Source organism: Heloderma suspectum, chromosome 2 (genome assembly GCF_057233095.1).
Source record: "Heloderma suspectum isolate Gila_16-S chromosome 2, 16-S_ref, whole genome shotgun sequence".
Lineage (NCBI taxonomy): Eukaryota > Metazoa > Chordata > Lepidosauria > Squamata > Helodermatidae > Heloderma > Heloderma suspectum.
In genome coordinates, this window is record NC_139459.1 from 392,629,991 (window position 1) to 392,648,589 (window position 18,599).

Below are 18,599 nucleotides of genomic sequence, written 5' to 3' on the forward strand. Positions count from 1 at the left end.
GCAGGGGACGGAGGTTGCCTCCCACTGAACTAAAGTGTAAAATAGATTACCAAAATCTGCCTCCTTAAAAAATGAATAGGATACCGGCAATATGACACCATGTTGTTTTAAAACAAGGGTCCATAGGTCCAGACCTCCCCACGGTCCAAACATTTAGAACATTGCATCAGCATTTAGAATAACAACTACCAGAAGGTTTTTCCACCAATAACATACTTCTACTTTCTATTTCCCCTTCTTGGATCACTGCCTTGTTGTGGCGAAGAGGCTTGCGTAACTCAGTGAAGCCATAAGCTATGCCGTGCAGGGCCACCCAAGACGGACTGGTCATGGCAGAGAGTTCTAACAAAATGTGGTCCACTGGAGACGGAAATGGCAACCCACTCCAGTATTCTTGCCAAGAAAACCCCATGGAACGTATCACAAGGCTAAAAGATATGACGCCGGAAGATGAGCCCCTCAGGTCGGAAGGTGTCCAATATGCTACTGGGGAAGAGCAGAGGGTATTTCCAAGTAGCGCCAGAAAGAGTGAAGCGGCTGGGCCAAACCCAAAAGGACACTCAGCTGTGGATGTGTCTGGTGGTGAAAAGAAAATCCGATGCTGTAAAGAACAATATTGTTTAGGAACCTGGAATGTCAGATCAATGAATCAAGGTAAGCTGGAGGTGGTCAAACATGAGATGGCAAGATTGAACATCGACATCTTGGGAATCAGCGAACTAAAATGGACAGGCATGGGCGAATTTAATTCAGGTGACCATCATATCTACTATTGTGGGCAAGAATCCCTTAGAAGAAATGGAGTAGCACTCATAGTCAACAAAAGTGTGGGAAAAGCAGTACTGGGGTACAATCTTAAAAATGATAGAATGATCTCAGTACGAATCCAAGGCAAACCATTCAACATCACAGTAATTCAAGTCTATGCCCCAACCACTGAGGCTGAAGAAGCTGAGGTTGATCGGTTCTATGAAGACCTACAACACCTTCTAGAACTAACACCAAAAAAAGATGTCCTCTTCATCATAGGGGATTGGAATGCTAAAGTAGGAAGTCAAGAAATCACAGGGATAACAGGCAGGTATGGCCTTGGTGTACAAAATGAAGCAGGACAAAAGCTAATAGAGCTTTGCCAAGAGAACATGCTGATCATAGCAAACACTCTTTTCAAACAGCACAAGAGGCGACTCTACACATGGACGTCACCATATGGTCAATATCGAAATCAGATTGATTATGTCCTTTGCAGCCAAAGATGGAGAAGCTCCATACAGTCAGTAAAAACAAGAGCTGGAGCTGACTGTGGCTCAGATCATGAGCTGCTTCTTGCAAAATTTTGGCTTAAATTGAAGAACGTAGGGAAAACCACTAAACCGTTCAGGTATGACCTAAATCATATCCCTGATGAATATACAGTGGAGGTGAGGAATAGATTTCAGGGATTAGACCTGATAGACAGAGTGCCTGAGGAACTATGGACGGAGGTCCGTAACATTGTTCAGGAGGCAGCAACGAAATCCATCCCAAAGAAAAAGAAATGCAAGAAAGCAAAGTGGCTGTCTGATGCGGCTTTACAAGTAGCTGAGGAAAGAAGGGAAGTGAAAAGCAAGGGAGAAAGGGGAAGATATACCCAACTGTATGCAGAGTTCCAGAGAATAGCAAGGAGAGACAAGAAGGCCTTCTTCAATGAACAATGCAAAGAAATGGAGGAAAACAACAGAATGGGAAAGACTAGAGATCTCTTCAAGAAAATTGGAGATCTCAAGGGAACATTTTGTGCAAAGACGGGCATGATAAAGGACAAAGAAGGCAGGGACCTAACAGAAGCAGATGAGATTAAGAAGAGGTGGCAAGAATACACAGAAGAACTATACAGGAGAGATATGAATGTCCCTGATAGCCATCATAGTGCGGTCACTGAACTTGAGCCGGACATCCTTGAGAGTGAAGTCAAGTGGGCCTTAGGAAGCATTAGTAACAACAAAGCTAGCGGAGATGACAGTATTCCAGCCGAGCTATTTAAAATCCTAAAAGATGATGCTGTTAAAGTGCTGCATTCAATATGCCAACAAATCTGGAACACTCAACAGTGGCCACAAGACTGGAAAAGGTCAGTTTACATTCCAATTCCAAAGAAGGGCAACGCCAAAGAGTGTTCAAACTACCGCACCATTGCGCTCATTTCACATGCCAGCAAGGTGATGCTCAAAATCCTACAAGCTAGGCTTCAGCAGTATGAGAACCGAGAACTACCGGAAGTACAAGCTGGGTTTAGAAGAGGCAGAGGAACTAGAGATCAAATCGCCAACATTCCCTGCATCATGGAGAAAGAAAGAGAATTCCAGAAAAACGTCTATTTCTGCTTCATTGACTACGCTAAAGCCTTTGATTGTGTGGATCACAACAAACTGTGGCAAATTCTTAAAGTGATGGGAGTACCAGACCACCTTACCTGTCTCTTGAGAAACCTGTACGAGGGTCAAGAAGCAACAGTAAGAACCAGACATGGAACAACCAATTGGTTCCAAATTGGGAAAGGAGTACGACAAGGCTGCATATTGTCACCCTGCTTATTTAACTTATATGCAGAGTACATCATGAGAAATGCCAGGTTGGATGAATCAGAGGTCGGAATTAAGATTGCTGGGAGAATTATCAACAACCTCCGATATGCAGACAATACCACCCTAATGGCAGAAAGCGAAGAGGATCTCAAGAGCCTCTTGTTGAGGGTGAAAGAGGAGAGTGCAAAAGCTGGTTTGAAACTCAACATTAAAAAAACTAAGATCATGGCATCTGGCCCCATCACTTCCTGGCATATAGAAGGGGAAGAAATGGAAGCAGTGACAGATTTTACTTTCTTGGGCTCCAAGATCACCGCAGACGGTGACTGTAGCCATGAAATTAAAAGACGCTTGCTCCTTGGGAGGAAAGCTATGGCCAACCTAGACAGCATAGTAAGAAGCAGAGACATCACCTTGCCGACAAAGGTCCGTCTAATCAAAGCTATGGTTTTCCCAGTAGTAATGTATGGCTGTGAGAGCTGGACGATAAGGAAGGCTGAGCGCCGAAGAATTGATGCTTTCGAACTGTGGTGCTGGAGAAGACTCTTACGAGTGCCCTGGACTGCAAGGAGGTCAAATCAGTCCATCCTAAAGGAAATCAACCCTGAGTGCTCATTGGAAGGACAGATAATGAAGCTGAAGCTCCAATATTTTGGCCACCTAATGCGAAGAGAAAACTCCCTGGAAAAGACCCTGATGCTGGGAAAGACTGAAGGCCAAAGGAGAAGGGGATGGCAGAGGATGAGATGGCTAGATAGCATCACGGATGCAATGAATATGAACTTGAGCACGCTCCGGGAGAGAGCGCAGGACAGGAAGGCCTGGCGTGCTATGGTCCATGGGGTCACGAAGAGTCGGACACGACTGAACGACTCAACAACAACAACTTTCTATTTACTGGGACCTCATTTTTTTTTTTTTTAAAGATGGTTAAATTGTTTTTAGCTATTTCACAGAGCAATCTTATGGCCGCTAATCAGTGGCTAGGTGGCCATAGGATATGTGGTTTTCCGGGAACCGACCTCGGAGCCCATGCTCCGAGGTCGGTTTCTGGGGAATCAACCTTCCCCCCCCTTCCATGCTGCCTCACAGCCAGTGCAGAACAGCCCCGCCCTCCGTGTTCGGAAGAGGAGCACGGAGCAGCCAAAATGGGGCATTCCGGGGGGCATTCCAGGGCGGGGAAGGCGGCCTCCTCCCCTGCTCTGCCTTCCTGCAGCTAGACAGCTGAAATTGTCTGTCTAGCCACACATGTAGGGCAGGAGAAGCACAGAGGGAATGATCCCCTCTGCGCTTCTCCTGCCCTGCATTGGATGGGCGGTCGCCTCCAAGTTTGGAGGCAGCCACCTACCCCCATAGGATTGCGCCCTAAACTGCTTTTAAATTTTGTACATTGAACAATTTTTAGATTATGTTTTAATCTTGTTTTTCAATATTTTCCTGTGTGTAAATTGTTGTGAACTGCCCAGAGAGCTTTGGCTATTGGGCAGTACAGAAATAATAATAATAATAATAATAATAATAATAATAATAATAATAATAATAATAATAATTCTATGCATTTTAACAATTCCTCTTCTTCGCAGAGGAGTTGATATGAAGATTTCTACTCACACTAAAGCACATTCCACACTCCATGCATTTATACAGTTTCTCTCCTCCAAGAATTCACCTGTATTTTAAACTGGACTGATGGCAAAAGCTCTTAGTACAATCTGAGCATTATAGGGCTTCATACCATGTGAATGATCTGAGGTATGTGAAGACCTATTTTATGGGAATGGCTTTCATCATATGGGAAGCATTTCTATAGGTTCACCCTTCCATGGATGTTTTGATGTCAAGTAAGCCTACGTTTCGAACAAATGTTATCTGCACACTTTAGCCATTTAAATTATTTGTCTTGTATGCATTATTTCATGGCAAGTAAGGGGAATACTCTATCTGAAGCTCTTTCTACATTGCAAAAATTGAAATGGTTTCTCCCCAGTGTGAATTTTGTGGTGTTCTGTAAGGTCATCCCCTTTCCTGAAGCTCTTTCCACACTCCATACATTTAAATGGTTTCTCCCCAGTATGAATACTTTGATGTCTATTAAGGATGGCCCTCTTCCTGAAGCTCTTTCCACACTCCAGGCATTGAAATGGTTTCTCCCCTGTGTGAATTCTTCGGTGGGTGGTAAGGTGGTTACTCCTACTAAAGCTCTTTCCACACTGCAGGCACTGGAATGGTTTTTCTCCTGTGTGGATTCTTTGATGAGAGGTAAGGCTTGATTTCTGACTGAAGCTCTTTCCACACGCCAGACACTGAAATGGTTTCTCCCCTGTGTGGATTCTCTGATGCGAAGTAAGGCTCACTCTCTGACTGAAACTCTTTCCGCATTCCGGGCATTTAAATGGTTTTTCCCCAGTGTGAATTCTTTGGTGGACAGTAAGGTGGTTACGCCGACTAAAGCTCTTTCCACACTCCAGGCATTGAAAAGGTTTCTCCCCTGTGTGCATTTTTTGATGTGAACTAAGGCTTCCAGTTTGACTGAATTTCTTTCCACACTCCAGGCATTGAAATGGTTTCTCCCTGTTGTGAGATTTTTTATGTAAATTAAGGCTTCCATTATGACTGAATGTCTTTCCACAGTCCAGGCATTTATAGGATTTCTCCCCGGTGTGAATTTTTTGATGGGAAGTAAGACTTCCTTTAAGATGGAAGGTTTTTCCACACTCCAGACATTTAAATAGTTTCTCCCTAGTGTGAATTCTCTTGTGCTTACTAAGGTATACATTCCAACTTAAGCTCTGTCCACACTCCAGGTATTTTAATGTTTTCTCTCCTGTGTGAGTTTTCTTGTGCGAAGTAAGGCTTCCAGTATGGCGGAATGTCTTTCCACACTCCAGGCATTGAAATGGTTTCTCCCCAGTGTGAATTTTTTGATGTAAAGAAAGGCTTCCAGTATGACGGAATGTCTTTCCACATTGAGGGCATTTATACGGTTTCTCTCCGGTGTGGATTCTTCGGTGAGAGGTCAGGCGTGCACTCTGACTGAAGGTCTTTCCACACTCCAGGCACTGAAATGGCTTCTCCCCTGTGTGAGTTCTTCGATGGGACTTGAGTAATGACTTCCAACAGAAGCTCTTCCCACATTCTTGACATGTAAATGGCTTCTCTGCGGTGTGGATTCTTCGATGGGACTTGAGTAATGACTTCCAACTGAAGCTCTTCCCACATTCTTGACATATAAATGGCTTCTCCTCTGTGTGGATTCTTCGATGGAACTTAAGTTGTGACCTCAGACTGAAGCTTTTCCCACAATCTAGGCATATAAATGGTTTCTCCCCTGTGTGAATTCTTTGATGGGATGTAAGGTCTGTCCTCCGGCTGAAGCTCTTTCGACACTCCTGGCATTTAAATGGTTTCTCTCCTGTGTGAGTTCTTTGGTGAGTGGTAAGACTTGCAGACTGACTGAAGCTCTTTCCGCACTCCAGGCATTGAAATGGTTTCTCTCCTGTGTGAATTCTTTGATGGTTCTTGAGGTGTACCTTCTGACTGAAGCTCTTCCCACATTCTAGGCATACAAATGGTTTCTCCCCGGTATGGATTCTCTGATGGGAATTAAGGTGTGCCTTCTGACTGAAGTTCTTCCCACATTCTAGGCAGATAAATGGTTTCTCCCCTGTGTGGATTCTTGGACAGGAGGTGAGGTCTGTCCTCCAGCTGAAGCTGTGTCTACTCTCCATAATTTTATGTGGTTTCTCCCCTGCGTGGGTTCTCCAATGTTTATCAAGACTTGATTTATAAGCAAAGCTTTTTCCAGGGGTAGAGCGCTCATTTCTTCTCTTTCCTTTGTGAAGTTTTTCATGGAATGGTATTCCATGGAAGTCAACATCCAGAGAACAGAGGGATTTATTCCGCCCCTTATTTTCTTGTTTGCCTTCCTTCCTCCTCATTCCATCTCGGTCTCCAGAATTCTCTTCCACATCTGGACGGTTATCATTTCCCATCAACACTTGAGATGCTTCCCTTTCACTTGCTGTTTCAAACACATCCCCTTCTGAAAGAAAGAGAGCGGGAGGGAAGTAGGGGGAGAGAGAGAGAGAGAGAGAGAGATCCAACGTGAGTACAAAGAAGGAATGGACTTTCAAATGTGGGAATGAATCAAATCAACTGCTGCAGAATATGCTTTTAAACATTCAGTGAGGAGGCTGGTCTTGCCACAGGTTAGACTCTATTGCCTGGTTTGGTTTTCTGAAAATCAAGGAGAGAATTCTGTTTAGCCACGACAGTCATAAGCTTGGAGGTCTGTGTCTAAGTGGAGCTGGAAGCCAGAGCAGATTGCAGAACCATGATGGCCAGCCAGTGAGTCGCTCCCCTGGCCATGATCCAGCCCCCAGCTCAGCTGATGGGCTATTCCCTCAAGGCTTTCGTTTCCCCAGGCCGATGGGGGATGAGAGGTGTGGAATTACCAGAAAGGCATTGTGTCTACTCAGCCAGGGGCACGGCTGGGTAGACTCACGTACTTCCCCTCTTCATTTCACATACTTCCCCATTTCCTCTGTTGAAGGTTTTTGTTCCCTCCTTCCCATCACCATCTTGGATGTGCTGAGCACAACAGCCAACGTCCACTGGCAGGGAAGGCCTTACTGAGGACCGCTCCCTCTTGAGAGCAACCTAAGTTTCTTGCCCTTCATAGGAGCCTCAACTGTTTCCAAAGGGAATCACAGCTGGATCCCATGTATTTGTATAAATCTTATACCAATCTGCTTTTTGGCCAAAGAAACATCCCAATGAATGTCACAGAAATAAAATACATATATTGCAATAGTCCAACATAAGTTTTGCTACAGCATGTGTGACAGTGGCCAGGAAGTCTGAGAAGGGAGATTCTGTGAGGAATGCTGTGGATAACTAAAGATATCTGAAGTAGATACAAAAGCCTCAGATAGGGGGAGAAGGGCGGGGGGAGGAAGCATGTGTAAAGGGAGTCAGTGGTGATCCTGCATTTAAAACGGAAGCAGAAAGCCCCATTTTAAATGCAGGATTTTAGGCTGGTGTAGAGACGCCCTGAATTAGAGAAAACAAGACCAGGAAAATCCACCAGCCATCTGAAGGAGCACCGTCATTTCTGCTCAATGCAAAGTCTCATGAAACATCTAAGGACCAACCTGTCAGTGCCTCCTGGACAAAGAGTTCCCCCTTTTCTTCAAGCCAAGTGATGAGGTCAGGTTTGGGCATCAGAGGACCCTCTTCATGGGAGAACAAAAACACAATTGTTATATGTGACACTTCTGACTGCAAAAATATTCAGAAATCTGGAAGTACAATTTCTCTGTTCCCCCATCCCATTGAAAAGACAAGCAGAATGAAGGCAAGATATTCTGCAATAGGAAAATTACAGGTGGGGAGAATACACGATGGTCCCGGAATCACCCATCTGGCGTTCGCTGCCTGCCCAGCTGGGACTGAGGTTCCAAATGCAAAATGGCGTAGTGGAAGAGATGCCAGGGCTGTACTTCTCACAGGTGTCTCTTAGTAAAGGGAAGTAAACTAGGGAGAAGCATCTGCTTAGAGCATCATTTGGCATCCTGTCTGCTCATATAGGTTTGGTTACAGGTCACCACGTAATGGTTTCCTCTCTGCAAAGAGCCCCTGAATCCTTGCCAGGCTGGAGGAAGGCTAGGATTACACAGAATGGGCAAGACAGACCTACAGGCCACATATGTCCTCTTTGGTGACATTCTTACTGAGAAGTCAAGAGAAGAACAGGAATTCAGACTTTTCAGCCTCTATCAAGAAACTGAAAAGGAGATTCTTACCCAGAAATGCCACATTCCCATAATTCTCCAACATGACTCCCTTGTACAGAGTCCTCTGGCCGGGATCCAGGAGACCCCATTCCTCCATCGTGAAATGTACATCCACCTCCTCAAAGGACACCCAATCCTGCAAAAAGAAAGTATAACCTCCACACCAAATCTTCAGGTAATGTTCCCCTCTTAATAATAATAATTTCAAAAATACAATAAAAATCGAAGCAGAGGCAGTAGAAAAATATTGGCATGAGGCCCCACCAACAATCATGAAACAGTGAATCTTTTAATGCAGACTACAGTGTTTTTCTTTATGTCTACTCTCTGCATTACAAGGGACTTGTGCATTCCAATTAGTGCCTGAAAAGGGTTTGGACAACTCCTGGCTTCTCCGTTTTCTACCACATAGAAAGGATGCTACGTTCCTCTGAACCTCATAACAAAGAAGGGAGCACTCAGAGTGTCCCCTTCAGGTCTCCCCAACAATCCTTCCCTTACTTGAGCAGAGGTGCCTGGGATATTGGGTCTCCTTGCCAGAAAATAGCCAGGATCAAAGACCCTCTTTGTAGCCAGATCTGGTTTTGACCTTCCTTCCTGCCAAAGCAAGGATGCTACTTGCCTGGGATGCAAATCATGCATCCTTCTCAGATAGTAGCCCAGCAAAGGGCTGGATGTGCCTGATCTTGTCTGATCTTGGAAGCTAAGCAGGGTCAGCCCTGGTTCGTACTTGGATGAGAGACCGCCTGGGAATCAGGCCTCCTGCACTGAACCGGGGGTTGGACTCAATGGTCTTGTAGGCCCCTTCCGACCATATGATTCTGTGATACCCCTGATCTCATCTGATCTCATAAGCTAAGCAGGGTTAGCCCTGGTTCATACTTGGATGGGAGACCACCTGGGAATCAGGCTTCCTGCACTGAACCGGGGGTTGGACTCGATGGTCTTGTAGGCCCCTTCCAACCCTATGATTCTATGTTCTATGATTCTAAGAGCAAAGCTCCTCTAATGCCCAGAGCTGGATTTCTTCTTCTTACAAGGGAGTTGGCGCAGGATGCTCTCTGCCTGGGATGCCTGCATCCCCCTGCCTGGAACTAATCTAGAAGCTGTGTTCCTCTTTGCAGCCAGTTCTGGTTCTCTCCCCCATGGCACATACATCAGACATGCAGAAGAAACATCCCTCATCATGGTCACAGTAAGTGCCAGGTAAACCATCTGTGAATCCTGCTGCTGTGATCAAGAAGGTTGGTTGAGTTCAAGTTCTGTGAAAGCCCTGTTGCCTCGAAGCAGGCAGGATTGGGACTGGGGAAGGCTTCTCCCACTGAAGGGACTAAGCATTCTGCCTCTGAGCCAAGTGGGAAGAGCAACCCACTCCTAGGTAACTTCCATCACTGCAGCGGCCTCCCTTACCTGAGTCGAGGGCAGAGCTGCTCCTTCCATTTCACCATAAAGAGGAGCGGATCTGGAACTCATCACTGACCTTTTTCCACTGCCTGTGAAGAAAAAAGACGATGTGCTACATATTATCTATCTCAGTTTCTTTTGTGAAAACCACATCTGCTTTTTTGCCTTGGGGCACAATTCAAGGTTCTGGATTTGATCTAGAAATGCTCACAGAGTTTGGCCCAATGTTTCTCTCCCCGCCAGCATCTTCCGTGCTTTGCACTGAGAGCCCCCCCCCCCCCCGATCCATCAGCCTCTGCTCCTTGAAATTTCTGTACTATAGAAGGTGGATGTCCGTGTGGGTCCGGGAAGATTGGTGGGGGCAGGAGGGGGCCCTCACTGGATCTCTAAACCCCAAAGAGCGACCTGCCTCTTCTCTCTCCATTCTGCTTGCCTGGAGCTTTGGACTGCGGTCTCCGTCTCCCCTTCTCCACCCAAACCCAAACTGATCTCATCAAAGACATCTCAGCGCGTCAACAGCCTGGGAAATTTAGAGGCTGCCTTGGTTTCCGGAGAGGGTTGTGGGGAGGGAACTCCCTCCTTGCTAGATTCCTCTCTAGCATGGCAGGCTCTGTCATTGTAGCACTAGAATTACGGTACCTGGGCCCTGTTTCCACGACAAGGGAAGGAGAAGGAAAGAGTGGCTTACTCGCATTTTTCTAGGAGCCGCTTTTGATCGGGGCAGGGCTCCACGGGGGGGGGGGGGTGCATCGCCCCATTTTAAGTCGCTTCTCCTAACATACTTCCGGGTATGGTGGGGTGGGGGTTGGAGCGAACATTATCTGAGTGGCAGGGGCTGCTCAACTAATAAGAGAAGCTTCCCCCCCCCTCCAGGACCTCCCCCCTTTTCTCCCTAACGAAGGTGCAAATTAGAAGTACTTATTTCTAATGCACACAAGAGAAGCCTCCTAATTAGCCCCAATCTTTCTAAACATGGCTGCGCTGGGGGAGGGGGAAGAAGTAATTCCGATCTGCACAACTGAGAGCAAAGCCTCCTAAGGAGCCCCAATCTTTCCATCTTGCTGCTGCTGCATTTGGGAGAGAAGGCCCATTGAGCGCAATGTTACTTCTGAGTAGACACTAATTGGTTTGTGCTGGGAGTCACAGGGACAGGAGACAGGAAACACCCCTTGACCGGGGTCACGGTGAAAGGCACACCCCTGGGCAGGGCTAGCATTGTTGTTGTTGTTCAGTCGTTAAGTCATGTCTGACTCTTTGTGAACCCATGGACCATAGCACGCCAGGCCTTCCTGTCATCCCCTCTCTCGCGGAGCGTGCTCAAGTTCATGTTCATTGCATTGGTGATGCTGTCTAGCCATCTCATCCTCTGCCGTCCCCTTTTCCTTTTGCCTTCAATCTTTCCCAGCATCAGGGTCTTTTCCAGGGAGTTTTCTCTTCGCATTAGGTGGCCAAAATATTTGAGCTTCAGCTTCAGCATCTGTCCTTCCAATGGGCAGTCAGGGTTGTTGAGGTCAATGCAGGGGCTGGGGCACACAGCAACTATACTGGGGAGAACCCAACTTAAGGAAAAGAATCAGACTTTAAGCAGTCTCAGGAAATCCGGTTTTCCCTGATAAGCTCCGAGGTGGCTGCCGGATGGCCACGACATCATCTACACCTAATGACCTCAACACACAGCCGTCTCGGAGTAAATCACTGGTGGAAACACAGCCCTGGTCTGTAGCAACACAAAGCCGAGACTCACAAGGCACGGCTTGGTGATATCATAGGATGGCCTGACTGGAATATAGCCATATGTGGAAACTGAATTTAGAGAGATAAACAACGAGGAAACACGCAGGATGTTTGCAGAGACTTCAATGCTCACACTGTTCTGAGTTAGATAAAACGTGACTGTGGAAATTGGCCTAACCAGTCAGGGAAGCAAGCAAGATACAGTCCTACCACAGATCAAAGCACCCACCTGCCAATCGCTCCTGGACACACTGTTCTTCCTCTTCTTCCAGCCAGGAGATGAGTAGAGGTTGAGGACTCAGAGGTCCTTCTTCAATGGAAAGCCAAAAGAAACATTCCTGTTACTTTTAATTTGCAATGATTCCTGTCTCGGTTCATCACTCCGTACGTGGAGAACCTCTCCTTAAAGCTCCACTCCTTAAAAAAGGGAAGTAAGGTATTTTAAAGGTACTTTAAAACAGGCAAATAAGTCTTGGTAGGAGCACATGGTGGACCTGGAATCATCATAGAATAGTAGGGTTGGAAGGGGCCTATAAGACCATTAAGTCCAACCCCCTGCTCAATGCCAGAATCTAAGTCAAAGCATCCTTGAGAGATGGCTGTCCAGCTTCATCTTGAATGCCTCCAGTGTGGGAGAGCCCACCACCTCCCTAGGTAATCGGTTCCATTGTCTTGTTGCTCTAACAGTCAGGAGGTTTTTGCTGATGTTCAGCTGGAATCTGGCTTCCTGTAAGTTGAGCCCGTTATTCCCTGTCCTGCACTCTGGGATGATTGAGAAGTGATCCTGGCCTTTCTCTCTGTGACAACCTTTCAAGTACTTGAGGAGCACTAGCCTGTCTCCCCTCAGTCTTCTCCTCTCAAGGCTAAACATGCCCAGTTCTTTCAGTCTCTCCTCATAGGGCTTTGTTTCCAGTCCCCTGATCTGGTGTCTGCTGCTTGGCCAGCTCAGACTGGAACGCCCGATGGGAAAAAAAAAACTGTAGTGGAAGAGAAGCCAAAAATCTTCCATTCATCATCACATCTCTCTGCACAGGGAAGAAAAGTCCCAGCCTAGAGAGGCCCACCTGCTTAAACCAGCCACCACCCCCAAGGAAGGGCCAGATGCACCATTTTCCACCTAGTGTGATGTCTCTCCCCACTGCAAAGAGATTCTGAATCCTTGCCAGACTAGGAGGGGAAAAAGGACAGGATGATGAGGCTTAGAGAACACACTCAGGACAGACAGATGGACACGTACTTTCTCCTTGATAACATCATTATTGATAAATAAAGACTGTAACAGGAATTCTCCATATTTATCAATCATGCGCAAAGGGATCCTTACCCAAACAGGCCAGTTTCTGAAAATTCTCCAGCATGACTTCCCTGTACAGAGCCCTTAGGCCTGGATCCAGCAGAACCCACTCTTCCTTGCTGAAATGCACAGCCACCTCCTCAAACGACACTGGGAGCTGAAAGGGAGAAGAAGAAGAAGAAGAAGAAGAAGAAGAAGAAGAAGAAGAAGAAGAAGAAGAAGAGGAGGAGGAGGAGGAGGAGGAGGAGGAGGAGGAGGTGTTTCTCAGCACAAAAACACAGTCAGCTTAGAAAAATCCAAACAAGATTGGCCAAGTAATATCTTTATGAGGTCCACCAAGAGCAGCCAATACTTCTTGTTTGTCCCAGAATGCCTGAGGATATTGTCCACTCTTCCTATGTTCCCAAATGCCTCAGATGTTTTGCATCAGGCACCAGCTAATCTAATCTTTCTGTTAGAAAATTGTTACATTAACCTAATACAGACTGGACTTCCGCCATGTCCTCTATCAGGAACATGACCTGCCCACTCCCACATTTTGAACACAGTTCTAAAGGACTGCTGCTCTTTAGGTGGAGGTCTCCAGGATCGGAGCCTTCCGCCCATCCAATTCCCTGCTGGCTAGAGCTGGGCAAGGCGGGAGGACTGACAGAGGCTTTTACAACCATCTGTTCCAGCTTAAATGTAATTTATGCTAGATAGGCCTCTACGCTTGTCTAGCACCTTTACCTGTGTGTGTGTGCGCGTGCGTGTGTGCGTGCGTGTGTGCGCGCGCCTTGCCCCTTTTCTCTGTGCCTGACCCTCAACCACAAACTTGGAAGACGGGCCACTGTGGAGCTTTCCATGGCAGCTGGGAGCCTCAGACTGGAGGGATTTGAATCACCCTATCATCCCTGAGATGCCCTTCCAGGGACCATAGGATTGCTCTTTCCTTGTATCACATCAATCCCGAGAGAGAGAAAGAGAGAGAGTGAGTTTTGTAAAACTCAAAAGGGAGTTCATCATTATTATTATTTTTCTGGTTCTAATGATTTTTCCCCCAATGACTCTGTTTGGGTTTATCCTCCCTGTGTAATCCTAGGAAGGATGGCATCCCAGCTTCTTCTGCTCTGACCCTGTGGAGGTCATACCCCATGTGTCCACACAGAGACAGGAACAGCGCTCCTTCCGAAAGGAAAAAACAGGGTGGGAAAACTGACTATAGTTCTGTGTCATTAAAGAAATTCATAGAGGGCACAATCCTATGCATGTTTAGGCAGAAAATGTCCTACAACTCCCAGCATTCCCCAGCCAGGATGGCTGGCTGGGGAATCCTGGGAGTTGAAGGATTCCCCCCCCCAAAAAAAAAACATTCATGGGATTGTGCTCTGAGCAAACTAGTGACATTTGCCCATCAGCCTTGAGATCTTGCAGCAATAGAAGTCAACTGAAAGAAAGAGGCTCCTCTGAGCCCCATAACTGAAAAGGAAGCAATCAGGCTGTCCCATACGTGTCTTCCATAGAGATGTGAAGGCCTGGAAAAAAAATGGAAAAATTTGGGCCTCCCCCAGTTTTTTCCCACTTTTTTTCCAAAGGACTGTTTGTGGGGGGAAGTCCGAAGAACTGGACATATTGAACAGCTTTGGATTATGAAAAAAAAGAAAGAATTTAAGCTGAAGTATTTATATATTGTTATCCAGCCTTTACTCCCTGCAAAATTTCTAAAAACAATGTGATTAGCACACTTCTATAAAAAGACTAGAGATGTAAAATATCTGGAAGTAATGAAGCCATGGGGGAAAATGTTTTTTAATCCTCTCTGTAAAATTTCCAGCATAGTTGTTTCTTTCATTCCTTATCAATATATTGATCTTCTAAAGTATATTTTAATGGTAGCATTTATGCTCAGTTTCCCAGCATGTGAGTAGAGTCCCCACTGTGCATTCTTGACAGCAAATGTGCATTCTTGAGAGCTTGGGTTTTGTTTAATAGAGTCCTGTGTTTCTGATGCTATAGCAATAATTTAATGTGGTTCTATTCTATTCAGACGATAATTACAAATTTACTAACTGAGGTTACTTTTAAAACATAATGATAATTATATGAGCAAACCAAGTTATACATAAAATAACTTTAGCTTTATGTTTGGTGCCCTCCGGATGTTTTGGCCTATAGTGCCCGGCATTCATTCATTCATTCATTCATTCATTTCTTATTTATTTATTGCATTTATACCCCACCTTTTTTCCTCTTGCAAGGAACTCAAGGCAGCTTACATTATCCTCTTCCTCTCCATTTTATCCTCACAACAACAACCCTATGAGGTAGGTTGGGCTGAGAGTGTGTGACTGGCCCAAAGTCACCCAGTGAGCTTCCATGGCCGAGTGGGGACTAGAACCCCGATCTCCCAGCTCCCGGTCCAACACTCTTGCCACTACACCACACTGGCACTGGCTCTTACCATTGGCCATGCTGCCTGAGGCTGATGGGAGCTGAAGTCCAAAATACCTGGAGGGTACCAGGTTGGGGAAGGCTGTCTTAAAGCAACAAAGTGACTTTAGATCTATAAAGAGCCCTCAAAAAATAAGTGTTGCTTGTTTTTCAATTTTCCCAAAATGTCCACTTTACACACCCACACACAGAAAAAAAAACATATTTTCCCATGGCCTCAAAATTTCTGAAAATTTCACTCCCCAATGATCCCTTCCTTACCTGAGCTGCCTCCATAGTTCTGAGGCTCTTTCCACTCCACCTCAAAGAGGACAGGATCCAGAATGTGTCACGGATGTCTTTCTGCTGCCTGTGAGGAAGGGAGAGAAAGAAGGACGGCAGGATGCTTTTGATCCTGTATGCATGTTTGCTAGAGCTGTTCCTTGGGTGAAAACCAGTCGCCTCCCTCTTTGCTTTTGCTGAGAGTTCTGGATTTGACCCGGAAGGGCTCAGAGTGTTTGACCCCCCCCTTCTCTTCCCACCCAGCTTCTTCTGCTCTGTGTTTGGGAAGGTCCTACACCTCTTGCGTATATAGAGAAAAAGGGTGGATCAGCAAACACTCTGGTGTCCTTTTGTACTTGGGATCTCCATTTTACAGGGCTGGAGTGAGAAAAGCACAAAATGTGTGCATCCGAATTGAGTAGAAGTATTGTAATGTCTGAGCTATGTAATTCTCTGCATCTTGGTAATATGTGTGTACAATGCAGTACTGCCGTGGTGGTGATACGTATCTGTGATATTGTATTTCAACTCATGTGTAATGTGGTATTTCAAGCAATTCAGTCAGAATCAAGTAGGGGACAGTTCTCAAAGCCCCTTTCTGAAGAATCTGTCTTCTAAGCTACTTCCTCCAACCTTTGCTCCCATCTAATACGTGGAGGTTATGATTTTACCACCAGCCTCCAGCTCTATTTGCAAGAAGGGGATGTCAACTGTGGACAAGACGGGGTTGCTGCAAACCGCCATCACTCAGTTGAATCTCACACATCTCTCTCTCTTTGTCACACACACACACACACACACACGTCTGTAACATGGGCAATACTGGGCCGATCTATATACATCCCTGTCTTATTTCTTACCTTTGTAAGCTGCCTTGGGAGCCTTTTTGGCTAATGGGAGAGATAAAAATGCTGTAAATAAATACATAAATGAATGAAATAGATCCTCTAACCACAGTAGCCGTCTTCCCCGGGGACCATGTTCCTGAGCCCCACCAGACCGAGGATGTACATTTACCTGTTGAAATCATCTTCAGCCTGCCTCTCAACCATATTTTCTGGCCGGTTTACAGAACAGTAAAACATAATAAAGCAGCAGCAGTTTAAATAGCTGAGCTGCAGTGGAGGCTGGGGCTCCAATTTCAGGGGGCGGCGAGTCCTCAAGAACCCCCGAGGGCTATCCGAGGTGCTGAGCCCCGCCCCCACAATGGTTTCAGCACCTTGGAGAGCTCCTGTAGAGTTCTGGCCGGTTCTGGCTGAAACCCAGAGCGGATTCACCACCCCACTGAAGTAGGAGCCCGCAGCCTCCACCGGCTGGCCTTGAAAATTTTAGAAGCCTGGGAGAATAAAAATCAATTACCTGGTGCCCCCCACATTACTTTCATGGGAAACGGAGAGGGCCGCTATGGAGAAGCCTCCTGCCTCCCCGTTCCAGGCTTAGTCCCTGCCCGCCTGCCTGCCCTCTTCCCTCCTTCCACGCCTCTCCAGGAATCCGTCCTCTCTCGCTTTAACCCTTCATCTCGCCAGACAGCAAGGAGGACACCCCCCTCTCTCATGTCCCTCCCTCCCGCTGCGAAGGCAAGCGAGAAGCACCTTGGAGAGCTCCTGTAGAGTTCTGACTGGTTCTGACTGAAACCCAGAGTGGATTCACTGCCCCACTGGCATCGGCGCACCAGCCTCCACTGCCCCTGCGGTTCCGCAGCAGTGTTTTGCAAGCGCCCTCCCAGATGTGCTTCCGCCTGCACTTTGGGGGAGCGCGCGAGAGAGCGGGTTAAAGCCACTGCCTGCTTTCCTAGAGGGACCGATGCGAGCCACTTCCTGCTCTCCCCACTCCCCCCAAATCCTTCTTTGGGGAACCTGTGGGCCTGGGAGGAAGTGAGGTGAGAAAATGGTTCCCCACTGGAGAGCTGGTGGGACAAGACTCTGAGCAGGCTGATGCGGTTTTGCACGCAGCTTGCTCCAGGCCCCTGGTAAAAGGGTCTCAGGTCATGGGTGATGGGGAAGGGGTCTCTCTCTGCAAGGCAGAGCGGACAGATGGACTGACTCCGGATCGGCCTCAGAGCCAGAGAGGAGGATTCTTCGGGGAGACGTCTGACTGCCAAGTCCCAAGGGAGAGCGCAGTAAGAGGAAAGTCCAATATCGCTCCATCTGGTGAATGTTCCCAGTGGAAGATGTGATATTTTGAGTGATGCAGGAGCAGGGCCGGCCCCAGGAAAAATAGCTCCCTGGGCGAGGAGTGCTTTGGCTCCCACTCCCCCCGCGAGGTCAGTTTTGCAGGGCCACCCCGAGGATCTGTGGGGCCTGGTGCAGCTGTGATGTCCATCGAGAACGACGTTGCTCGAAACCGTGATCTCTCAGCCACTGTGCCGCCGTTGGCAGAAGCCAACGTTCGAAAAGCCGCATTCTGAGCAGCAGGAGCGCCCTACGCAACACAGAACTATCACAGGTTTTAGTATGATTCTGTTTTTTTATTATTATTGTTTTATTATATTTATTTATATCTTGCATTTTTCCCAGTACTAGGACTCAAGGCGGCAAAGGTTTTTTGCTTTGTAGCAGTTCCTGTCTTTTGCTAAGCATTTTTTATTTTGGAATATCCCTTATTTTTATCTTCAGAAACCATAAAGAAAAGTTAGAAATACAAAAGTTATCCAGCCGACCTCTTCCAGCTTACGTTTTTATTTTATTATTATTTATATAGTGCTTATTTTGTTTACAGTATTTGGGGTGCTAAGTGCTCGGAACGTTGCCTCAAGGTAAAGCTGTGTCCCGCTGATTTTTACCTAGCTGCAATGAGATCATAGTGGAAATTGAAAAAGAAACATGCTTTACAGCTAATCGAAGGAAGAACATGTTTGCAGTTAGGAAAACCTTGATAGAAAGGTTACGGACACTTGCTTTTCGCCACCGTCACTGCAGACAGCAAACACAGACATTTAGCTCACCTTGGTGCCCCCCGCCCCCCGCTCGGCACCCCAGGCAATTGCCCAGCTTGCCCACCCTGAAGGCTGGCCCTGTGCAAGAGGGAAAAAAAATGTTTCAAAAAAAGTTAGGGGAGTTTTAAAATGGGGGGGTGTTTCAGAGTGAGGACATAGCATCCATTTTTCACTGTGTGGCT

General features: G+C 46.7%; 1 protein-coding gene across 1 annotated transcript in view; it reads right to left on the reverse strand.

Annotated features, from left to right (window-relative positions):
• The window catches only part of LOC146356452 (uncharacterized), a 56,640-nt gene extending 39,720 nt beyond the window's left edge, over positions 1-16,920 (reverse strand). The window contains exons 1-7 of the mRNA XM_084841110.1: positions 15,483-16,920; positions 12,822-12,948; positions 11,727-11,807; positions 9,770-9,852; positions 8,369-8,495; positions 7,718-7,798; positions 4,535-6,606 (exon numbers count right to left, since the gene is read on the reverse strand). Coding sequence (XP_084697236.1) covers positions 4,535-6,606; positions 7,718-7,798; positions 8,369-8,495; positions 9,770-9,852; positions 11,727-11,807; positions 12,822-12,948; positions 15,483-15,497 — 2,586 coding nt within the window. The 5' untranslated portion in view covers positions 15,498-16,920. The remainder of the gene's footprint in view (positions 1-4,534; positions 6,607-7,717; positions 7,799-8,368; positions 8,496-9,769; positions 9,853-11,726; positions 11,808-12,821; positions 12,949-15,482) is intronic.
• Between the last annotated feature and the right edge of the window lie 1,679 nt (positions 16,921-18,599).